Consider the following 19659-nt stretch of genomic DNA (forward strand, 5'->3'; position numbering starts at 1 on the left):
CTAGTTGACACAATAAGTAATGCATTTCCTATCAAATTAAGAGATTCGGAATGCTACAGATAAAAATGTTCATGTTTCAACATTTATCTTTTATTAGAAAGTGAGAAAACAACAAGAAATAATGTTAATAAATAGTGATTCAGCAACAATAAATTGAAAGGTGTCTCCAGCCATGGAGGAACAAATTATTATGCATTACAAAATTTAATCCTAAGAGAAAAGTAAAAAAATTACTTAACATTGTAATATTAAATTAAGGGCATTTTTTTATCTTATGCAATCTGTTCCAAAAGCCACAGGAGGAAAGAACAGAGAGGGGAAGGAGGAGGAGAGGGAAGGAAGAAAATGGCTAAAAGTCAGACCGAGAAAGACATAGAGAGAAACTTCCTATGATGGAGATTTGGGATTATTGCAAAAGAAAAATATGTGATTAAGAATAGTATTAGTATTAAACAAAGCAATCTCTAAGGCTAATATAAAAAGATGAAACTTTGTAAAGAGAAAAGCGTAAGGAAATGCATTAGAGGATTTTGAAACATGGTAGCGTGCAGAGAGAAATTCAATATACCTAAAAATCTAGAAAAGTGACTGAGAAAGACAATAGTGAAAAGACACCAACAAGAGGGGATAATAAGGTTAAGTACAAAATAAATAGTAAGAACCAAATTATATGAGGAAAAAAATCACTTTTAAAAGGTGATCACCACTGCTTCAGACAACCACAACTAGAAAAAGAAACAATTGACCTTTATTCACTGTGGTTAAAAACCTCATCATACAAATGAAAATGGCAATGAAAATTTGCTAGAGATTTAGATCAGACCTTCTATATACCAATCAAACATGAGTTCAATCTTAAGAAGGCTTACTTCTTCTACTATGTCTTTTATCCCTAAAGTCATGCAGAGAATTTATATTTGGCATTAACAAGATGTTGTAACACTTTGGGGCAAAAATGCAGGCTAGGAGTCCTGCACCAGAGGCCAAGATGGAGAAGACCTCCACAGCCACCATGACCTTCCCCTTGGCACTGTGGTAGACAGGCAGGAAGGTGAGCCACACACTGCAGAACACCAGCATGCTGAAAGTCAGGAACTTGGCTTCATTGAAGGTGTCAGGCAGGTTCCTAGCCAGAAAAGCCATGGTGAAGCTGGACAGGGCCAGAAAGCCAAGGTATCCTAGGACACAGTAGAAGGCAGTGAGGGAGCCCTTGTTGCACAGGATGATGATGTGACCATGTTCAGAGTGTGCATCGGTGTCCACAAAGGGAGGAGAGGTTCCCAGCCAGAGTCCACAGAGAGTCACCTGGATGAGGGTGCAGATAGGGATGATGAAGTTAGGAGCCCCTGAAACCAGCAGCCACCTCATCATTCTCCCTGGGGAAGTGGCCTTGAAAGCCAGAACCACAGTAAATGTTTTGGCCAACACTGTAGAAACAGCCATAGTAAACACAATTCCAAAGGCAATTTGCTGCAGGATGCAGGTGACTGTGTTGGGTCGGCCAAGAAACAGCAAGGAACAGAGAAAACAGAAGATGAGGGAGATGAGTAGGATGTAGCTGAGAGCCCTGTTATTGGCCTTGACAATGGCAGTGTCATGGTGTTTCACAAACATCCCAAGAACAACAGCAGTGAGCATAGAGAAGCAAAGAGCCATGAAGGCCAGAGCCATGCCCAAAGGATCTCCAAAATCCAGGAAACTTTCAGCTCTCAGGAGGCACTGGGTTCTCTGTGTGTTAGCATACTGATGATCTGGACACTTCACACACTGGTCCATATCTGATAAGAAGTGTAATGTACCATTAGTTCTTGGTTTGAACTTCCTTTTCTTCAAAGATATTATCAAATTGTTTACTTAGATGTAATCCTAACATAATCTACCATAGCTCCAAAACTGACTGTCAAAAAATCAGTTTTCTTTCTTTGCTAAACCATAACTTCCTCCTCCTTCCGTATTCAGACTTTTTTGTTCAGCTATTTTTTACTTCAAGTATTATCACAAGTGTTGTTAATGTGCTATTTGGAATATTCTAATATACTAATAACAATTTTCTACACTTTTGCTCACACTAACAGAATTTTGCAGCTTACTCTAATCCTACTGAAAATTGTACATAATGCAGCTTTCAATTTCCTACACATCTCTGTAAAGATTAATTTTGTTTCTGTGGCACCGTCCTTGAATTCATTTCATTATATTGCCCTATCCAATTCGTCTATGAATCTGTAGAAACAGAGAAAACACTCTTGGACACTCTATATTCATGCTTCCTTATTAAATGGAATCCCCCTTTCTGAGCTCTTGCTCTGTCTCTGAGTACAGAGAAATGAATCTATGCATGATCCATGTTTTCTCTTTGAACAAAATGTAATTTTCAAGATGATCAATGTTCTCAATAAGACTTGTGTTTAATGTCATGTTAGAGTTTACACTTGTCTTAATTATTAGAGATAAGAGGAATTCCTGGAGATAACTTTGCCTGCACTAGACTAGAAAGTAATATTAAATATGTAATTCCAAGCCCTGATCTGCCATACTTGAACTAGCAATACAACTAACTGCTTCATAAATTTTAATTTTTAACACTGAGAAGAAAACAGGATCGATAGTCCTAAGATACAACTTATGCACTGACATGGTTGGATTGATGAAAACTACGGAAAGATGAACAATTTCTACATAAGTCATGGATTTACCTGTTCCATTAGCAATCTCATTCTCTGGGCAAAGATTACAATCAAAACAACAAGCAGCCTTTTCCTCTTGAGGAGATGTCCTGAATCCAGGACCACAACTCTCACTGCAGGCAGAGTGAGGAGTCTGAGGAAAATCAGTTCTGTGTCAGTAACTAACACTCCAAAAAGTGCATTGTTTTAAAGAATTGTATTAATAAGAATAATGTTTCTAAACAGGTAAGTGAAGTTGATTAATTAAATTCTGTAATCAAAACCATATATCATGATTACAAAAGGCTTTTGTGCTACAACTTTTATTTCTAACCTGTTGAACTATTAAAAAAATATATATGGGATCTTTAAAAGGTGGAAACTAATGGTGAGAAAGTAAGACCCAGTATAGATGCCTGTAGAATTTCCTTCAATTCCTGTCATTATATGTTGTCTCCTACTCATCTGTGATGTGGGAAAGAGCAAGGAGTAAACATCCCTTTTAGAGGATTGTGTGAACCCCAGGGCCATCCTATCTTCCTCTTCATTTTCCAGTGGCCATAAAGACACTATCTTCTCACAGGCATGTTCAATGATTACTCTCACCAAAGATGCCCAAGTAACAGGTCAACTAACCATTTAATGAAACCTCCATCCACACAAGTGAGCAAAGAAACCTCTCAACCACATAAAGTGATTCTTCTCATAAGTTATCATAATGTTAGGAACCAATAAGAAGTGTACAATTTATGTTTCATGATAATATGATAAGTCAATATTTAGAAACACCTGTAATGTGTTTGGTGCTGATTGCAGGGTTTGAACCCAAGATCTGGACATCGGCCCTCAGTTTTTTGCTCAAGATTAACACTCTACCACTTGATTCATAGCTCCACTTCCAGATTTTTGTAGTTAACTGGAAATAACTCCAAACTTTCCTGTTTGGACTGACTTGAAACCGTGATGTTCACATCGCAGATATCTGAGTTGTTAGCATTAGGGGAGAAAGCTGACACTCAACCAGGTGTAAATTTCAAGGGTAAATTTTGCTTATACGTATGTCCTTAAAGACGTTGGGATTAGATCCAACTCACCTCTGTAGTACCTATGGCCCACTCTACCATATCTTCAGATAGAGAGAGTTGATTACCATGCAGAGCATATGGAGAAAACTTTCCTACTTTCACTGTAAGTTGAAGACCTTCTGGAAAATTCCAAATGTTCAGAATGTCATACTCTGGCTCTAATTTTGTTTTCTCATCCAAAATTATTTCATCTCCAGCAGGATTGTAAAATTGTATGTTCTTTATGAAAAGGTGCAACTAAAAGAGATGCATCATTATATGGTGAAGAAAACTCCTAGTTGCCTTTAATCTCCAATTCTGAATTCTAGAATAGCATAGACAGCAATGAAGTATTCCATAAGAAAATCTATTGAGGAATAAAAATAACCCTCCTGAATCCTTGTCACTCAGAAGAGGAGTAGAAGGCCTTTTTCTGGAGAAATCAAGACCAGGCAAATAGCCATGAATAAGACAATTTTTCAGTTACCTACCTCCATATTTTAACGAATTATTGTTTGAGCTTGATAAACTTTTTATACCAAAATTGAATGAAAAGAGATGACTTATGAAAAATATGGATTAAAAAATGCTGTTGTAGGTCATCCTCTGCAAGTACTGAAGTAATTCAGGGAAATGCTGAATTTACACTTTTGAAAACAGTAGCTATGAGCATGTTAAGGTTATTTGTAACTAGGTGAATTCATAAGCCAGGTGTTGGTGGCTCACAACTGTAATCCTAGCAACTCAAGAAGCTAAGATCTGAGGATCATGATTTGAAACCAGGCCAGAGAAAAAGTCCATGAGCCACTTATCATCAATAAACCACTCAGAATATGACAAAAGTACTACTGTGGCTCAAGTGGTAGAGCATTATCCTTGAGCACAAAAAGACACAGAGACAGCATCCACACCCTAAGCTCAAGCTCCAAGAAAAGCAAAAATATATCTTAACTGACTTCTAACACTAAACAAGAAATACATGTATGTATGTGTATGTGTTTATGTGTGTATATATATATATATATATATGTATATATTCAAACATACTATCCATGGTATATATTTTATCCTTGTTACTGATCTGGCCTATTTTTTCTTAAGAGCAATGAACACATGTATAAAGTTTCTCACCAAAATTTCACCCATACTTTACTGGGTTTTGAAAAACACCTGAAATACTTAATTTTATACAGTGAGAAACCCTCTAGGAAGTGTCTTTGCTCATGGTGTATGCACTGAAATATAGAAGAAATTACCTGTGCAGGGGAAGACACTGTCTCTTTACTACTTCCCATTGTTTGAACTTCTGTTTGATGAAGAAGCATCTCATGGAGAACCTGGGCCACAGTGTAAACAGCATTGTATATATGATAACTGTCTCCAGACATAGTCCTGTCAAAAATATTCCCAGGCAACCAATCCAAAGAGGCATCATGAAGACAATTGTCCCATTTTACACAGTCAGTCTTGGATTCAGAACAATTAAAAGACACAAACCACAGCCTAGCAAGAAGAAAGTCTTCTGGATATTTGGAAGGATTAACTGCCTTGATAAAATCTGTGAATCCAGAAACATCTGCATGATGTTGTGAAAAAATGAGAGGTACATGGAATGAGCCTAGCATGAAATAGTTCTTTCTCATGGTTAAATCCCAATGTGAGTTCATGAGGCAAACTTTTCCTTTTATTAAAATTTGCTCATAACACATCATTAAATCTAGTAGTGACTCATTATCACCATATATCATGAGGACATTTGCTGAAGATTTATTTATCTGACTATATATTTTCATTAAATTGAACATCTGTGAGATGGTTTTACTTGAGATCACTAGCTCATAGGCAATGCAAACTCTGTTCTTGACCATTTCTTCTTTCAATTTAACAAGAACCCACAAACCATTCTCATCCTCTGATGTCAACAGTCCCACCCAGTTCCAGTTGAAGTGAAGCAGTAAGGAGACCATGGCCGTGGCTATTGATGTGTCCTTTGGGGCCATCTGATAGAGAGCAGGAAACTGCTTATGGTCACTCAAGGCATGATCAAAAGGCCCAAAGGTAAACTAAATGGAAAGAAAATTAGATGCTCCATGAATGAGAAGATTTTCATCCATCACAATCTTAATATTCAAGTATGTGAAGAACCAGTTGAATTAGGTGAAAGGTACATTTTTGTTTTAGTTTTTGAGAAAAAATCAATATTTGTACAAAATATCAATATATTTGTTCGTCTCTTGGTCTTTGTCACCATTTCCATTAACTACTCCCATGTCTATCAGCCCAACCAATTCCCTGATTTCCTAATTCTATTTTCACATATGTACATTTAACATTATGTTTTTCTTCACCCATACATTCCCTGTTCTTTTGACTTTTTCCTGTAACAACTAACCCCCTCAGAGAAGATATGCTTCAGCTTCCTAGTGTTCATATTTTTATATTCAGTAGATCAGAAATGGTTATTCCTTGGAATTCAACCCCCATACTTTACTCCAATTAATCATGTATATATATGCATATATATATAAATGGCTGTACATTATCTATATTTATTATATATGACATGTTATTATTTTAGTTCTATCTTTCCCATATGAGAGAACACATCTACCCTTTATCATTCTGAGCCTGACATGTCATTCAACATAATATCTTGTCCACATACACCTGTGTGTTTGTGTGTGTGTGTGTGTGTGTGTGCGCACGCGCGCGCGCGTGTACATGCATACCAGGACAATGGCATGAACTCAGGCCTCATGCATTCCCTTAGCTTTTGTCTTCAATGTGGGTGTTCTACCACTTGAAACACACGTTTATTTACTGGTTTTGCTGGTTAATTGGAGATAAAAGATTCCAGAATAGCTGGGATTATAATTGTGAGTCACCAATACTCTGCTCAGCATATGTCCACACATCAAAGTCAATTTGCACTTTTTGTCTTTTTAAATTATTGATTACACTTGAAATAATAAATAATCCATTTGTTTGTGTGATTCTTCTATCTCATTTTCCAAACAGTGGGAATATACATATCTTCCTATCTTTGCATACTTACTCTTTGATATCACAAAATCTGATAGGTTCATATCACCAGGCTCTTATCATTCTCTCCTAACACCTGGAATAGCACCAAATGAGACATTTTTATATTCCCCACTAAGTTCACCTTCACCTGTGGAAATCTGTAGAGTTCCAGCAATGTCCCAATGCGGGCAGATGTTATTCCTAATGGTCCTGTTAGTACTGCTATAGACTTGCTGTCTCTTCTACAGGAGTAGTTTGGAATCTTGTATTTCCCAAAGAGCCAAATGAAGGGATTCTTAAGTGCTGCCCAAACTTCGAAGTAAACATCATAGATATCAAATCCCAGAGTCAAGTTATGTAAAAGTTCAGGGTTTTTGTTGATCTCCTCAATAGCAAAAGCCAAGGCCAACACAAGCTGATAGTTCTTGAAGATAAACCTGCATAATGAACATAGAAATTTAGAAGGAATATTTCAAAAGTTATGACTTTGATGGCCACACCACCGACATATATATATATATATATATATATATATATGTATACACACACAAAAATATAGACCCTGTCCTTGTTAGATCATAACAAAATAAAAGTAGATCTCAACAGCAGAAACCATCACAGAAAATACTCAAACTCATGGAAACAGAATAATTTATTGTTGAGAACCAGTAGGTCATCAAGGAGATAAGAGGTGAAATTTAATGGTTTTCAGGATTCAAATTAAATGAAGACACAAAATAACAAATCCTTTGGGAAACAGCAAGATAGTACTCAGAGGAAAATTTATATCCATATATGCTTGCACCAACAAATTAGAAAAATCTTAAAGCAATACCCTAATGATGCAACTCAAGCTTTTAGACAAACCAGAGCAAGTAAAACTCAAAACAAGTACACAGAAGAAAATAGAGCATAATTAAATGAATTAGAGACTTAAAAATGCAAATAATCTATAAAAACAAAAGTTGATTATTTGAAAAAATTTACAACATTGACAGGACTTTACCCAAATTAATTAAATAAAAGAGAAGACACCCAAATAAATAATATTAGAGATTACAGGGGGGAATCACCACAGATCCAACAAAATTCAGAATTATCTAAGGGAACACTTTATAAGCCACTTGGCAACAAATATAATAATCAATAAGAAGTGGATATATTCCTATATACCCAAACTGAATCAGGTGGACATAAACTTAATAAACAGACCCAACAAAAGCAATGAGATTGAATTGGCAATAACTGATCTTCCAGGAAGAGCCCAAGACCTGATGGCTTCACAACCAAATTCTGTAAGACTTTTGAAGGAGAATTATCACCAATACTCATTCAAACTCTTCATTGAAATAGCATGGGAAGGAACACTGCCAAACTCATTCTATGAAGCCATTATTACACTTATCCCCAAATTAGAAAGGGACTCATGAAGGAAAGAGAACTTTAGACCTATCTCCTTGATGTATATTGTTGTAACACTCCTCCACAAAATTTAGAAAATGATCAAGAAGATCATACATGATGATTGAATGGGATTTATCTCAGGGATGAAAAGCTAGGTTAACAGATATCAGTTAATTACATATTACAACAGATGAACAGAAGTTAGGACAACAGCTACATGATTATCTCACTAGATGCAGAAAAAGCCTTTGACAATATTCAACACTTCATTATAATGAAAGCTCTGGAGAAGCTAGGATCCATGGACCATTCCTCAGTATAAGAAAGGGTGTGTATGAGAAATATAGAGTCAGTGTTATGATTAATGGTGAAAAACTAAAGGTATTTCCTCTAATATCAGAAAGAAGGGCATATATACTCTCTCTTTTCTCTTCAACATAGTACTGGAATTCCTAGCAAGTGAAATAGGCAAGAGAAAACCATGCAAGGAATGCAAATATGGAAGAAGTAAAACTATCCCTTTTTAAAGATGGCATGATCCTGTAGTTGAAAGACTCCAAAATTTCCTTTCACAGCTTACAGAGTTGATCCAAAACTTTGTCAAAATAGCCAGGTATAAATCAACCCACAAAAATCAATACCATTTTTATGCCATTATCAAGAAGATCAAGGCTGAAATCAGGAAAAAAACTCCATTTGAAATAGAATTAAAAATACAAAATACCTAGGAGTTAACCAAAGAGGTGAAGGACCTCTATAGTGAAAAGTTTAAAAAATTCAAAAACAAAATTGAAGAAGTCTTAAGAGGATGGAAAGATAATCTGAGCTCCTAGATTGGAAGATTAAACATTGTGAAAATGAAATACTGCCCAAAGCAAATTACAAATTCAATGCAATATCCATTAAAATCCCAACAAATTTGTTTAAAGATATGAAGAGAGCAGCCAAAAATTCAAATAACAAAAGATCCTGAATAGCAAGGCAAGTCTTAGCTAGTGGAACATTGTAGATGGAATAACAATACCAAACTTCAAACTCAATTACAGAACCATGGTAATGAAAACAGCTTAGTGGCAGCACAAAATAGGTCAGATGACCAATGGAACAGATTAGAAGACCTGGAATTGAACCCCCAGACATATAGCCATTTAATATCTGATAAACTAGCTAAAATAAAGATTTAAATAAAAATAGTCTTTTCAACAAAATGATGCAGCAACCTAAATAAAACAAAATGTATCAAAATTATTGGTAAAAGTGACTATACAAGTAAGCTGAGATTGTTCTAACATTGTAAGTGTGCTAGAGAAATCATACATATAATTCTTATGAAGTGGGAAAAATTATTGGTGTATCTAGTATTTACTATAGAACAGTGTAAAATTATTATAAATGATGGGAAGACTACAATGCAGTTCCAATTTTCATTTGTATGTCTTTAATATTTTACCTTAAAGTAGTAAATGAAAAAGTTTTATTAAAAGTTAAATGAAAGATTTCATTAAAACATTATTGTATATCCACTTATGTATTTGATCATCTCCCAATATTTCTTGAGTATTTTCTCTTTTTTTTCATCCTCTTCAGCCCAGATAGTTGTCAACATTCTAAAATATCCTGCTGTAATCCTCTTTGAGCTCTCTAAGTAGCACAAAATCTATAACAGACAAATGAAATCTTATAATCCAGAAATCAAAAGTCAGTACCACTGAACTCAATAAAGGAGAGAAAGTGTGGAAGAAGCTTCAATAAACCTGAAGAAGTTACATAATGGCAGGAATCAGAAGTGATCTATCAACAATGAATGGGAATGGAAATGCAGAAAATTCCCAGCAATCCCACATTTGGACATTTACCCAAATGTTTACAAACAAGACCACACTAAAGCTAAGAGCACGACTATGTTTATTGAAGCACTATTTACTATAGCTAAGATATGGAACCAACCCAGATGCCCCTCAGTAGATGATGGATCAAGAAAATGTGGTGTATATATGCAATAGAATTCTATGCCTCCATCAGAAAGAATGACATTGACCCATTTGTTAGGAAATGGAAAGACTTGGAAAAAATTCTATTAAGTGAAATAAGCCAGGCCCAAAGAAACATAGGTCCCATGGTTTCCCTTATTTGCAATATCTAGTATATGTCTGAGTCAAGCAGAAAAGGTCCAATAAGGTGATGTTAGGGAAATGAAGCCTAAGATATGTATTCTAATGTTTTTTTTCTTTCATGCAATTGTTTCTAACACATTTATAAGATTATCTCTTTGTTGCTTTGTATGTCCCTCCCCCACAGTATAACCCCTGCTTTCACTGTATTTGATCTCGGTATAATTTGTGGAGGGGAAGGGGAAAAACAAATCATTTAAATAGGGATACAGGTGGACCCATAGCAACAATGAGAGGTACAAATTGTGAGGTCGAAAACGAACTTTACATTATCTTGCCCATGTAATTGTATCCCCTCTGTACAGTATTTTCACAATAAAAAAAGAAAAAGATACAAAATAACTTTAAAAGAAATGCAAATAACACCTAAGACATTTTAATAAAAAATGCTTATGTTTTTCCTGGCCATCCTTAAAAAAAAAGTTAGAAAGGATGAATGAATAAAAACTCAAGGCCAAACTATAGATTAGTTCCAAAAAACTCAGTTCATCATCAGTAGCCCTGGGTGACTTAAGAAAAGAATGTGAGACAGGCCCAAAGAAATGTAAGTTCCATGGTTTCCCTCATTGTAACACCTAGAATGTGCCTATAAATCTACAAGTAAATAAACTAAGATATGATAAATTATACAGATCTCTAAGAATTACACACAGTGAGAAATAAAAAGGATAATAATCTTTAAAAGACATTTATTTGTTACAATTTTAGAACTTTAACATATACCAGTGATACAATAGGTATGAAACTTGTCTTTTTATTTTATTATCTTTAAGTAGTTGTACATAGAAGTTCCGATTCTACAAAACAATATATGAGTTTTTATATTTTCTTTTCTTTTGTTTTTGGAGTGCTATGGATGGAACCTACGGTCTCACAGATTATTAGTCGATATTTATCCCTCAGATCATTGAAACAAATATCTGAATGAACCATCTCTCATCAACATACTGAGTTTTCTCCAGGAGAGATCGTGGGCTAAGACAAAATACTAGCCAGATCTTTTTTGGTTGGATATGGGGCTTTAATTCAGGAACTGGGCGCTGTCCTTCAGCTCTCCAGCTCAAGAGAAGTGCTCTACCTCTTGAGCCACAGCACAACTTCCGGTTTTCTGAGTGATTTACTGGAGGTAAGAGTCTCATGGACTTTCCTTCCCAGACTGGCTTTGAACCAAGATCCTCAGATCTCAGCCTCCTGAGTAGGTGGGATTACAGGTGTGAGCCACCGGCATCCAGCTCACCACATTTTTGTGTGCTTTAAATCACATGAGCAAGCTAATGAGTACATTGCCTATCAAGCATTGTGACATCCTCCTGTGTTTTTCCCTACCATCCCTTACCTCCCAACTCCACAACTACTCCCAACCCCCTGCCAAAGTTGTAAAGTTCGTTTTTAAGGTAGTGTGTTGTACATCCTATTTTTACAATGGGTCAACCTGTATCCCCATTTAAGCATTTTGTTTTTTTCCCTTCCCCTCCCCAAATTAGAGAAGTGTATGTACAACATGGAGGGCACTGAAATCAAATACAGTGAAAACAGGGGTTATAATGTGGAGAAGGATCATAAAAAGAAACAAAAAAATTCACATGGTACATTATATATACATTAGAAACAATAGCAAGAAAAAAACCACTTGGGTCCTAATCTTGGGCTTAATTTCATTTAACATCAACTTATCTGGTCATATGTACAGAGTTTTTACCTTTTCTGCTTGTCCTAGACATCTACTAGTTATTGCAAATAAGGGAAACCATTGGACCAATGTTTCTTTGGGCCTGGCTTACTTCAATTAATGTAATTTTTCCAAGTCGTTCCATTTCCTGCCAAAGGGGGCAATGTCATTCTTTCTAATGGAGGCATGGGATTCCATTATGTGTGTGTGTGTGTGTGTGTGTGTACACACACACACACACACACACACACACACACACATATATATATATATATATATATATATATATATAACATTTTCTTGATCCATTCATCTACTGAGGGGCATCTGGGTTGGTTCTATATCTTAGCTATGGTAAATAATACTGTGATAAGCATAGTTGTGCTGGTAGCTTTGTTATGACCTTGTTTGTGATCCTTTGGGTAAATGCTCAAAAGTGGGATGAAAAAAACCCAATCAAGGAACAAACACTTGAGTAGACACTTTAAAAATTAAAGTGTACAAATGGAAAATCAATACAGAAAAAATGTCCCAACATTTGAGTAATGAGGGCAATACAAATCAAAACAACATAATATAACTATCAACCCAGACAAAAATTGCAGTTTTGGTGATGGCATCTAAAAATTAAAGATTGGACATTCTTCAAGGAATTGAAACTACCTGTGCTGGTGGCTCATACCTGTAACGCTAGCTGAACAGGAGGCTGACATCCAAGAATATTAAGTCAAGGCTACAGCATCAGAAAACTCAATGATAGTCTTTCTCTCCATTTAACCAACAAAAAGCTAGAAATGAAGGCATAGCTCTATGAAGTGGTAGAGCATCAGTCTTGACATTAAAAAAACAATCAAAAGTGCAAAACAATCCAATCATCAGTGGTCCATGCATAAAATTATACTAACTGCCCCCCCCAGACTTCACTTTGTATCTGTGACTAGGCAGACAAACCCATGAGACTCTGCTTGCCTATTAACTACCAGAACGTTGAAAATAGAGTTGTGGCTCAAGTAGTAGAGTGTTAGCTTTGAGTAAAAAAGCTAAGGGACAATGTTCAAGCACTGAGTTCAAACCCAGGCACTGGCAAAAATAGTAAATAAATACACTCAGAGGAAAAAAAGAATACAGACGATGTACAGGACACTATACTGAGAATGAATTTTACAACTTCACCAGGGAGGAGTTGGTATGGAGTTAGGGAGGTGGACAGGGAAGGTATTGCAGGGGAAAAACAAAGGAGAAGGTAACAATACTAAATAGGAAATGTACTAATTGGAAATCAAAGCCTCACAGATTTTCCAGCCTTGGCTGGCTTCAAACCTCCACCTCAGATATCAGATCTGTAGGTAGTTAAAATCACAGGCATGAGCCACCAGATACAATAAGTATGTTTATCAATGTCCTCAAAAGGGATCTATCAATATAGAAATTGCTCATACTACTGGCCTCAGGGGCAAGGAAATGTGGCTGCAGCCTTTTGTACAGAACAGGTGGCAGTATTTCAGGTTGTTTGTAAGGACATCATTTCATCTTCTGCAGTGATCGTTGGCATGGAGGAGATACAAGGATGCTACAGTAAAGTTAAGAATTTACCAGCCTGGAAAGGTGAAACTACATAGAAGGCAATAGAGTATTTTCTTCTTTTATTGTGAAAATACCGTACAGAAGGATTACAATTACAGGAGCAGGGTAATGCGTACATTTCTTATCAAGCATTGTTGCCTCCTCCTGTTTCTTACTAACAGGCAGGAAAACACTCAACAATAGATACAAGACAAAATAAAGAAACAGCTATTCCTGCTGCAATAGAGATGGAAGGTCAGTGTAGCGAAGACAGAGACCATTGATTGTATCCTCAACCATTGCCCATTCTCAGAACATAACAGTAGACGGAAATAAATGATGAGTTACTTACGGCATGTTTTCTTTTTGCCTAGAAGCTTCACTGTTGCTAAGATCAATTCCCAAAGTGTAGAGAGGGAAAAACCCAGCAATCATCACATCTCCATCCATGTGTGCTCCATGCTTCATTGCAGAAAAGCAGCTAGTGCCAGCCAATGATCTGACAAGAAGGGGAAGCTGGAGAAGAAGGAGTGTGAAAGTCATAAGGTACATCCCTGAAGCCTCTGCCCAGCAGAAATTCTGGCTGGAAGTGAGACCCACAGTGTCAGATACCTTTATTCACACATATGTGTGCATATGTATCTTTTTATTGCCAGAGATCTATACTGTAGCTGATCTTCCATCAAAGCCTCTAGTGAGTCCCCAGAAACCATATCCTGGGGCTTTACATCTGTGGCCTTCGTGCTGGAGAAAAACATGAGTTAGAAAACATGTTTGTGGATTTGCCTTCTTCGGCCCAGGTGCTATGATTCCATCCAAGACCACAGAGAGTGAGGCCCCAGAGATGGAGTTATCTTGGATAGTTTTTGTCCAACATCTGTGTCAGGGAACCATTTTCATGAAAGCCATTTGGGATGATGCAGCTGGATTGCCTATGAGGGTGCCATATGATGTGCATGGTGCAATGTCCTGAATGCAATGTCCTGAACAGTCTATGTCTGTGAGATGTTAACCAAAGTTATGAGAGCGTCACACCCAGAGAGTCGATTCACGCACACCATGACACAACAGCCACCGAACATTGGTGGTTGATCCAGCCAGGTTTCAATGGGAATTCCATGTGCAGAATCCTACAAAAATGCACCCATTTACTACTGCCTTAGGAAACAAAGATGCTGCTGAAACCAGCAATTACATGTCAATAACTCAACGTCAATGCTGAAATTGAGTCCCATTTTTGCATTCTGAACTGTCACTCTCAAACAAGTACTTATTACTAAACATGCTAACCTAGGTATTTTCATGTTGCAGCCTTCTGAGGACATATAAGAGAGGAAGTTATTCTCAATGACAAACCAAAATCAATATCAAAACCAACTGTATGATTTTTATTTGTCAACATATGTTAAACCCAAATTCCATATAGAGACTTCAGTGGCCCTTTAGAACTGAGGTTTCTCAGGGCAGTGAACATACTCTATACAAGGATGTAGTGCTGGATGTAAGTTATGGTACACTTATGCATATTCATGCTCTGAGTATCAGAAAATATTCATCAGATCTGTACTTTAAAATGCAGGAGGAAAAGTAACACCCTTTCTCATGAGATTGCCACTGTTTTTTTACACTTTTTTGTGAAAATACCATATAGATGGGTTACAATTACATGAGCAAGATAATGAGTACATTTCTTATCAAGCATTGTTGCCTCCTCCTCCTTTGTTTCCCCTTCCTATCCCTTCCCATCTCCCTCCACACTCCACCTCCCCCCCCCGGCCCTGGCCAAAGTTTTAAAATTGGACAACTTGTACATCTCATTGTGGCAATGGGTCCACCTGTATCCCTACTAAAACGATTTGTTTTTTCCCTTCCCCTCCACAAATTATACCAACATCAAATACAGTGAAAGCAAGGGTTATACCGTGGGGGAGGGACATACACAGCAACAAAGAAATCATCTTATAAATATGTTAGAAACATTCAAATGAAAGAAAAAACATTTGAATACTTACCTTGGAATTCATTTCATCTAACATCAATTTATCTGTCCCTTATTACACTTTTGTATTCATTACATTACATATGATTTTTATCATTTATTTTTTAAGTTCTTAGTAGCATATATTAGTTGGACCTAGGATTTATTTACATACATATATGTCTGCATACAATGGGTTTCAGTCTCACAAGATGGTGGCACTGGTCCATGCCATAAATCTATAAGTTCTGGAAGAACCTACATACTGATTTCCTTAATGTGTACCTGAAATTACATCCTCATGAATAGTGTTTAAGTGTCTCCTTTCCTACATCCTTTTTGTTGTGTGAAAATACCATACAGAGGAGTTAAAATTAAATGAACAAGGTGATGAGTACCTTTCTTATCAAGCATTGTTACCTCCTCCTTGTTTCCCTTTACTATCCCGCCCCATTCCCCACCCTCACACACACACCACCCTGGCCAAAGTTGTGAAGTTCATTTTTCAACATAAAAGTCTTGTACATCCTATTGTTGCAATGGGTTCAAATAGGGATACAGGTGGATCCTACATTCTTATGACCATTTGTTATTTGTATTCTCTATGACAGACATTGTCACGGGAGTGAAATAAAATTACCTTTCCATTTCCTTTATGCCAAGAATGTTGAGCATTTCTCTATGTTTATTAGTCTTTTATACTTCTTGTTTTGAGAAGTTTCTTTTAGTTTAATTACTAGATTGTTGATTCGATTGTGGACCCTTTAGGAGTGTAGTGTTTTGAGCTTCCTGTATATTCTGGCTGTTAATCACTTGCCACAGGTTTAGGTGGCAAATTGCATAAGCCACTTATTTGGGCTAGCAACTCTTTAGTTTGTTGTGCCAAATGCTATTAGCTTGATATAATCCCATTTCAGGGTTCTTGCTCTTAGGCACTGAGTGACTTGAAATTTTTACCAGGAAGTTACTGGCTATACAGGATGATCTGATATTTTTCCTATCTGCACTATATTGTTTTATCTTAAGTTTTAGCTCTTGATTTTCTGGAGTCTAGAAAAACAAGGATCATTCATAACTTAGAGCACCCTGGGATATCTGGCAACAGTGCCAAAGAGAAGATATGTGTAAGTTTAGTCATAGAGGGGGTAGCTCTGTGAGTGTAAGCATTTAATCAGCACATGTAGTGCTCTTATGTGTACAAGCATGCAGCCTTTGCATTCTGCCTGGCTCATAGATTAGAAGTCTCCCTGCCACCAGCAGTTGTTTCTGGGATTCTGAGATAGGAAGCTCTTAAGGTGAAGCATTTATCCATTTGGTGTTTTTAAAAATTAACAGTGTATTAAGCAGAACTATAGTTTACAAACTGTCCACATACACTAATAGGAATCCTTATGCATTTCTCATCACAATACGTAATGGAGGAAAGATTTTACCTGCTACCTGAGAAACAGATGCAGTGTCTCTATTTCCATTGAATCACTGTATGTAGAATTTGACATCCCTGATACCATTTGGGTGTCACAGAGCAAAACAATGACATTGTGAGCTGGGTGCAATGAGCCATTTATATGATTTTCTAGAGCTCGATCTCACTTGTTGGAGTTGCTGAATTCTTCAAAATGTTCAACCCAATACTAAATTATATTCCATAGAATTCAGGTTGGGACAAGTTTACAATCCCACCAACAATACAGTAAGGTTCCCTTCTGTCCACATCCATTCCACCATCTGTTGTTATTAGAGTTCTTGATTATAGCCATTCTAACTGGGGTGAGGTGGTATCTCAATGTTGTTTTAATTTCCATTTCTTTTATGGCTAGGGAAGTTGAACATTTCTTCATGTGTCTATTGGCCATCCTTCTTTCCTCTTCAAAGAAGTTTCTCTTTAAGTCTTTAGCCAACTTATTTATTGGGCAGTTGTTTCTTTGAGGATTAGTTGTTGGGGTATGTAATTTTTTGAGTTCCAGGTATACTTTAGATATGAGACCCTTGTCCGTTGTATGGCTAGTAAAGATCTTCTCCCAATCCGTGGGCTGTCTATTGATTTTGCTAGCTATGTCCTTTGCCATGCAGAAGCTCTGCAATTTCATGCAATCCCATTTGTCTAACCTTTCTTTGATTTGATGTGTTTCTGGGTCTCTATTAAGAAAATTTCTGTCTGTGCAAAGGAGACCTAGGGTTTCTCCAAGCCATCCTGTAATGTTTTCAGAGTGTCTGCTTTGACTTCGAAGTCTTTGATCCGTTTGGAATTGATTCTGGTGCAAGGTTATATATAAGGATCTAGCTTTGGTTTTCTACAGGTGATTAACCAATTTTGTCAGCACCATTTACTGAAGAGGTTGTCTTTCTTCCATTCTACTTTTTTAGTTTCCTTATTGAAGAATAGATGACTATATGTCTGTAGGTTCATTTCTGGGTTTTCAATTGGTCCTGAGGTCTGTTTTTGTGCCAGTACCAAGATGTTTTGATTACTATGGCTTTGTAGTAGAGTTTGAAATTTGGTATTGATATTCCTCCAGCACTGTTCTTCCTGTTAAGAATCATTTTTTGCTACTCTGGATCTTTTATTGTTCCATATGATTTTTTTATTGCCTGTTCTGTTTCCTTGAAGAATGAGGTGGAATATTGATAGGTATCAAATTGAATTTGTAGTTATGTTAAAAAAACGAACTTTACAACTTTGGTGGGGGGGGTGGCGGATGAGGTGGGTAACGGGGTCTGGGCGGGAGTTGGGAAGGAATAGGAAGAGGAAACAAAGGAGGAGGCAACAATGCTTGATAAGAAATGTACTCATTATCTTGCCCATTTAATTGTAACTCCTCTGTATGGTATTTTCACAATTAAAATTTTAAAAAGAATTCAGGTTGGGACTCTCCATACAGAGAAGTGAACGAAGTAGTAGTTTCTTGGTCAAGACTGAGGAACTGATGTGTGAATCCTGTCCAACGGAACCATAATGTCTAAGGCCACTTTACTCACAGGGTAAGGAATATGCAAAGGATGAAAAAGTGTTTAAACTTACAAACTTCTGAGATGAGTTAGGAAGAAAAAATGACTGGGTACAAATTAAGAGTCACAAGAACTCACAAAGGCTAGCATAGTATGACTTCAGAAAATACTGAGAATGGCTATATTTCTCGAAACAATATTCTATATATGACTTCTGTTCAGCAAAAAATTAATTTTTAAAAAGTACATTTTGCTTGTGGTATGTGCCAACTAACCAAAGAATGATTACCTGTGTAGGGGAAGGTACCATTCCTCTCTTATTTTCCAATGATGACACCTATGTTTGATGAAAAAGCATCTCATTGTGGGTAGGGAGACAGCTACGTAGCATTGAATATATTGTAAAATCATACACCACGATAAAACAGGATTCATTTCAGGGAGGCAAAGCAGGCTCAATATACGCAAATCAATTAATATAATTCATCACATTAACAAGAGCAAGAATAAGAACCACATGGTTATCTCAATAGATGCAGAAAAAGCAATTGACAAGATCCAACACCCCTTTATGATGAAGGTTCTGGAAAAATTAGGAATCCAGAGAACATTACTCAATACATAAAAGGTTGTATATGACAAACCTACAGCCAGCATTTTACTTAATGATGAAAACCTAAAGCCATTTCCTCTTAACTCAGGAATGAGACAAGGATGTCCACTCTCTCCACCTCTCTTCAACCTAGTATTAGAATGCCTAGTTACAGCAATAAGAAGAAGACATGAACTTGTATTTAAAGAATCCCACGGACTCCACTCCAAAATTACTCAAGCTGATTCAAAACTTTGGCAAAGTAGCAGGATATAATATTAACCAAGAAAAATCCATGGTTTTTCTGTATGCTAACAATGAGAAAAGGGTGGCTGAAATTAAGAAAGCCACTCCATTTGTAATAGCCCCACAAAAAATAAAATACCCGGTTGGACAAATGGGACTGCATAAAGTTGCAGAGCTTCTGCAGGGCAAATGACATAGCTAGCAAGACCAATAGAAAGCCCACGGATTGGGAGAAGATCTTTACTAGCCATACAACAGACAAGGGTCTCATATCTAAAATATACTTGGAACTCAAAAAATTAAACCCCCCAACAACAAATCCTCAAAGAAACA

The 19659-nt window shown here is 36.7% G+C and overlaps 1 protein-coding gene across 1 annotated transcript; it reads right to left on the reverse strand.

The window, feature by feature from the left end:
- Window positions 1–855: 855 nt before the first annotated feature.
- LOC105998706 (vomeronasal type-2 receptor 116-like) lies at window positions 856–14011 on the reverse strand. The gene is made up of 7 exons (XM_013033494.1): window positions 13945–14011; window positions 12570–12618; window positions 6903–7191; window positions 4987–5793; window positions 3761–3988; window positions 2697–2820; window positions 856–1778 (listed from the first exon to the last, which is right to left on the reverse strand). The coding sequence occupies exons 1-7, from the start codon at window positions 14009–14011 to the stop codon at window positions 856–858; spliced, it is 2487 nt and encodes an 828-aa protein (XP_012888948.1).
- Between the last annotated feature and the right edge of the window lie 5648 nt (window positions 14012–19659).

Source organism: Dipodomys ordii, unplaced genomic scaffold, assembly GCF_000151885.1.
Source record: "Dipodomys ordii isolate 6190 unplaced genomic scaffold, Dord_2.0 Scaffold171, whole genome shotgun sequence".
Lineage (NCBI taxonomy): Eukaryota > Metazoa > Chordata > Mammalia > Rodentia > Heteromyidae > Dipodomys > Dipodomys ordii.

Excerpts from the sequence above, each read along its gene's own strand:
- LOC105998706 (XM_013033494.1), bottom strand. The coding sequence starts at position 14,011 with ATGGATGGAGATGTGATGATTGCTGGGTTTTTCCCTCTCTACACTTTG. Across the intron at positions 7,192-12,569 it reads TGGGTTGATAGTTATATTAT|GTTTATCTTCAAGAACTATC; the intron begins GTTGTTTTGATT and ends TTCATTATGCAG. Across the intron at positions 2,821-3,760 it reads GGGCCATAGGTACTACAGAG|ACTCCTCACTCTGCCTGCAG; the intron begins GTGAGTTGGATC and ends GATTTTCCTCAG.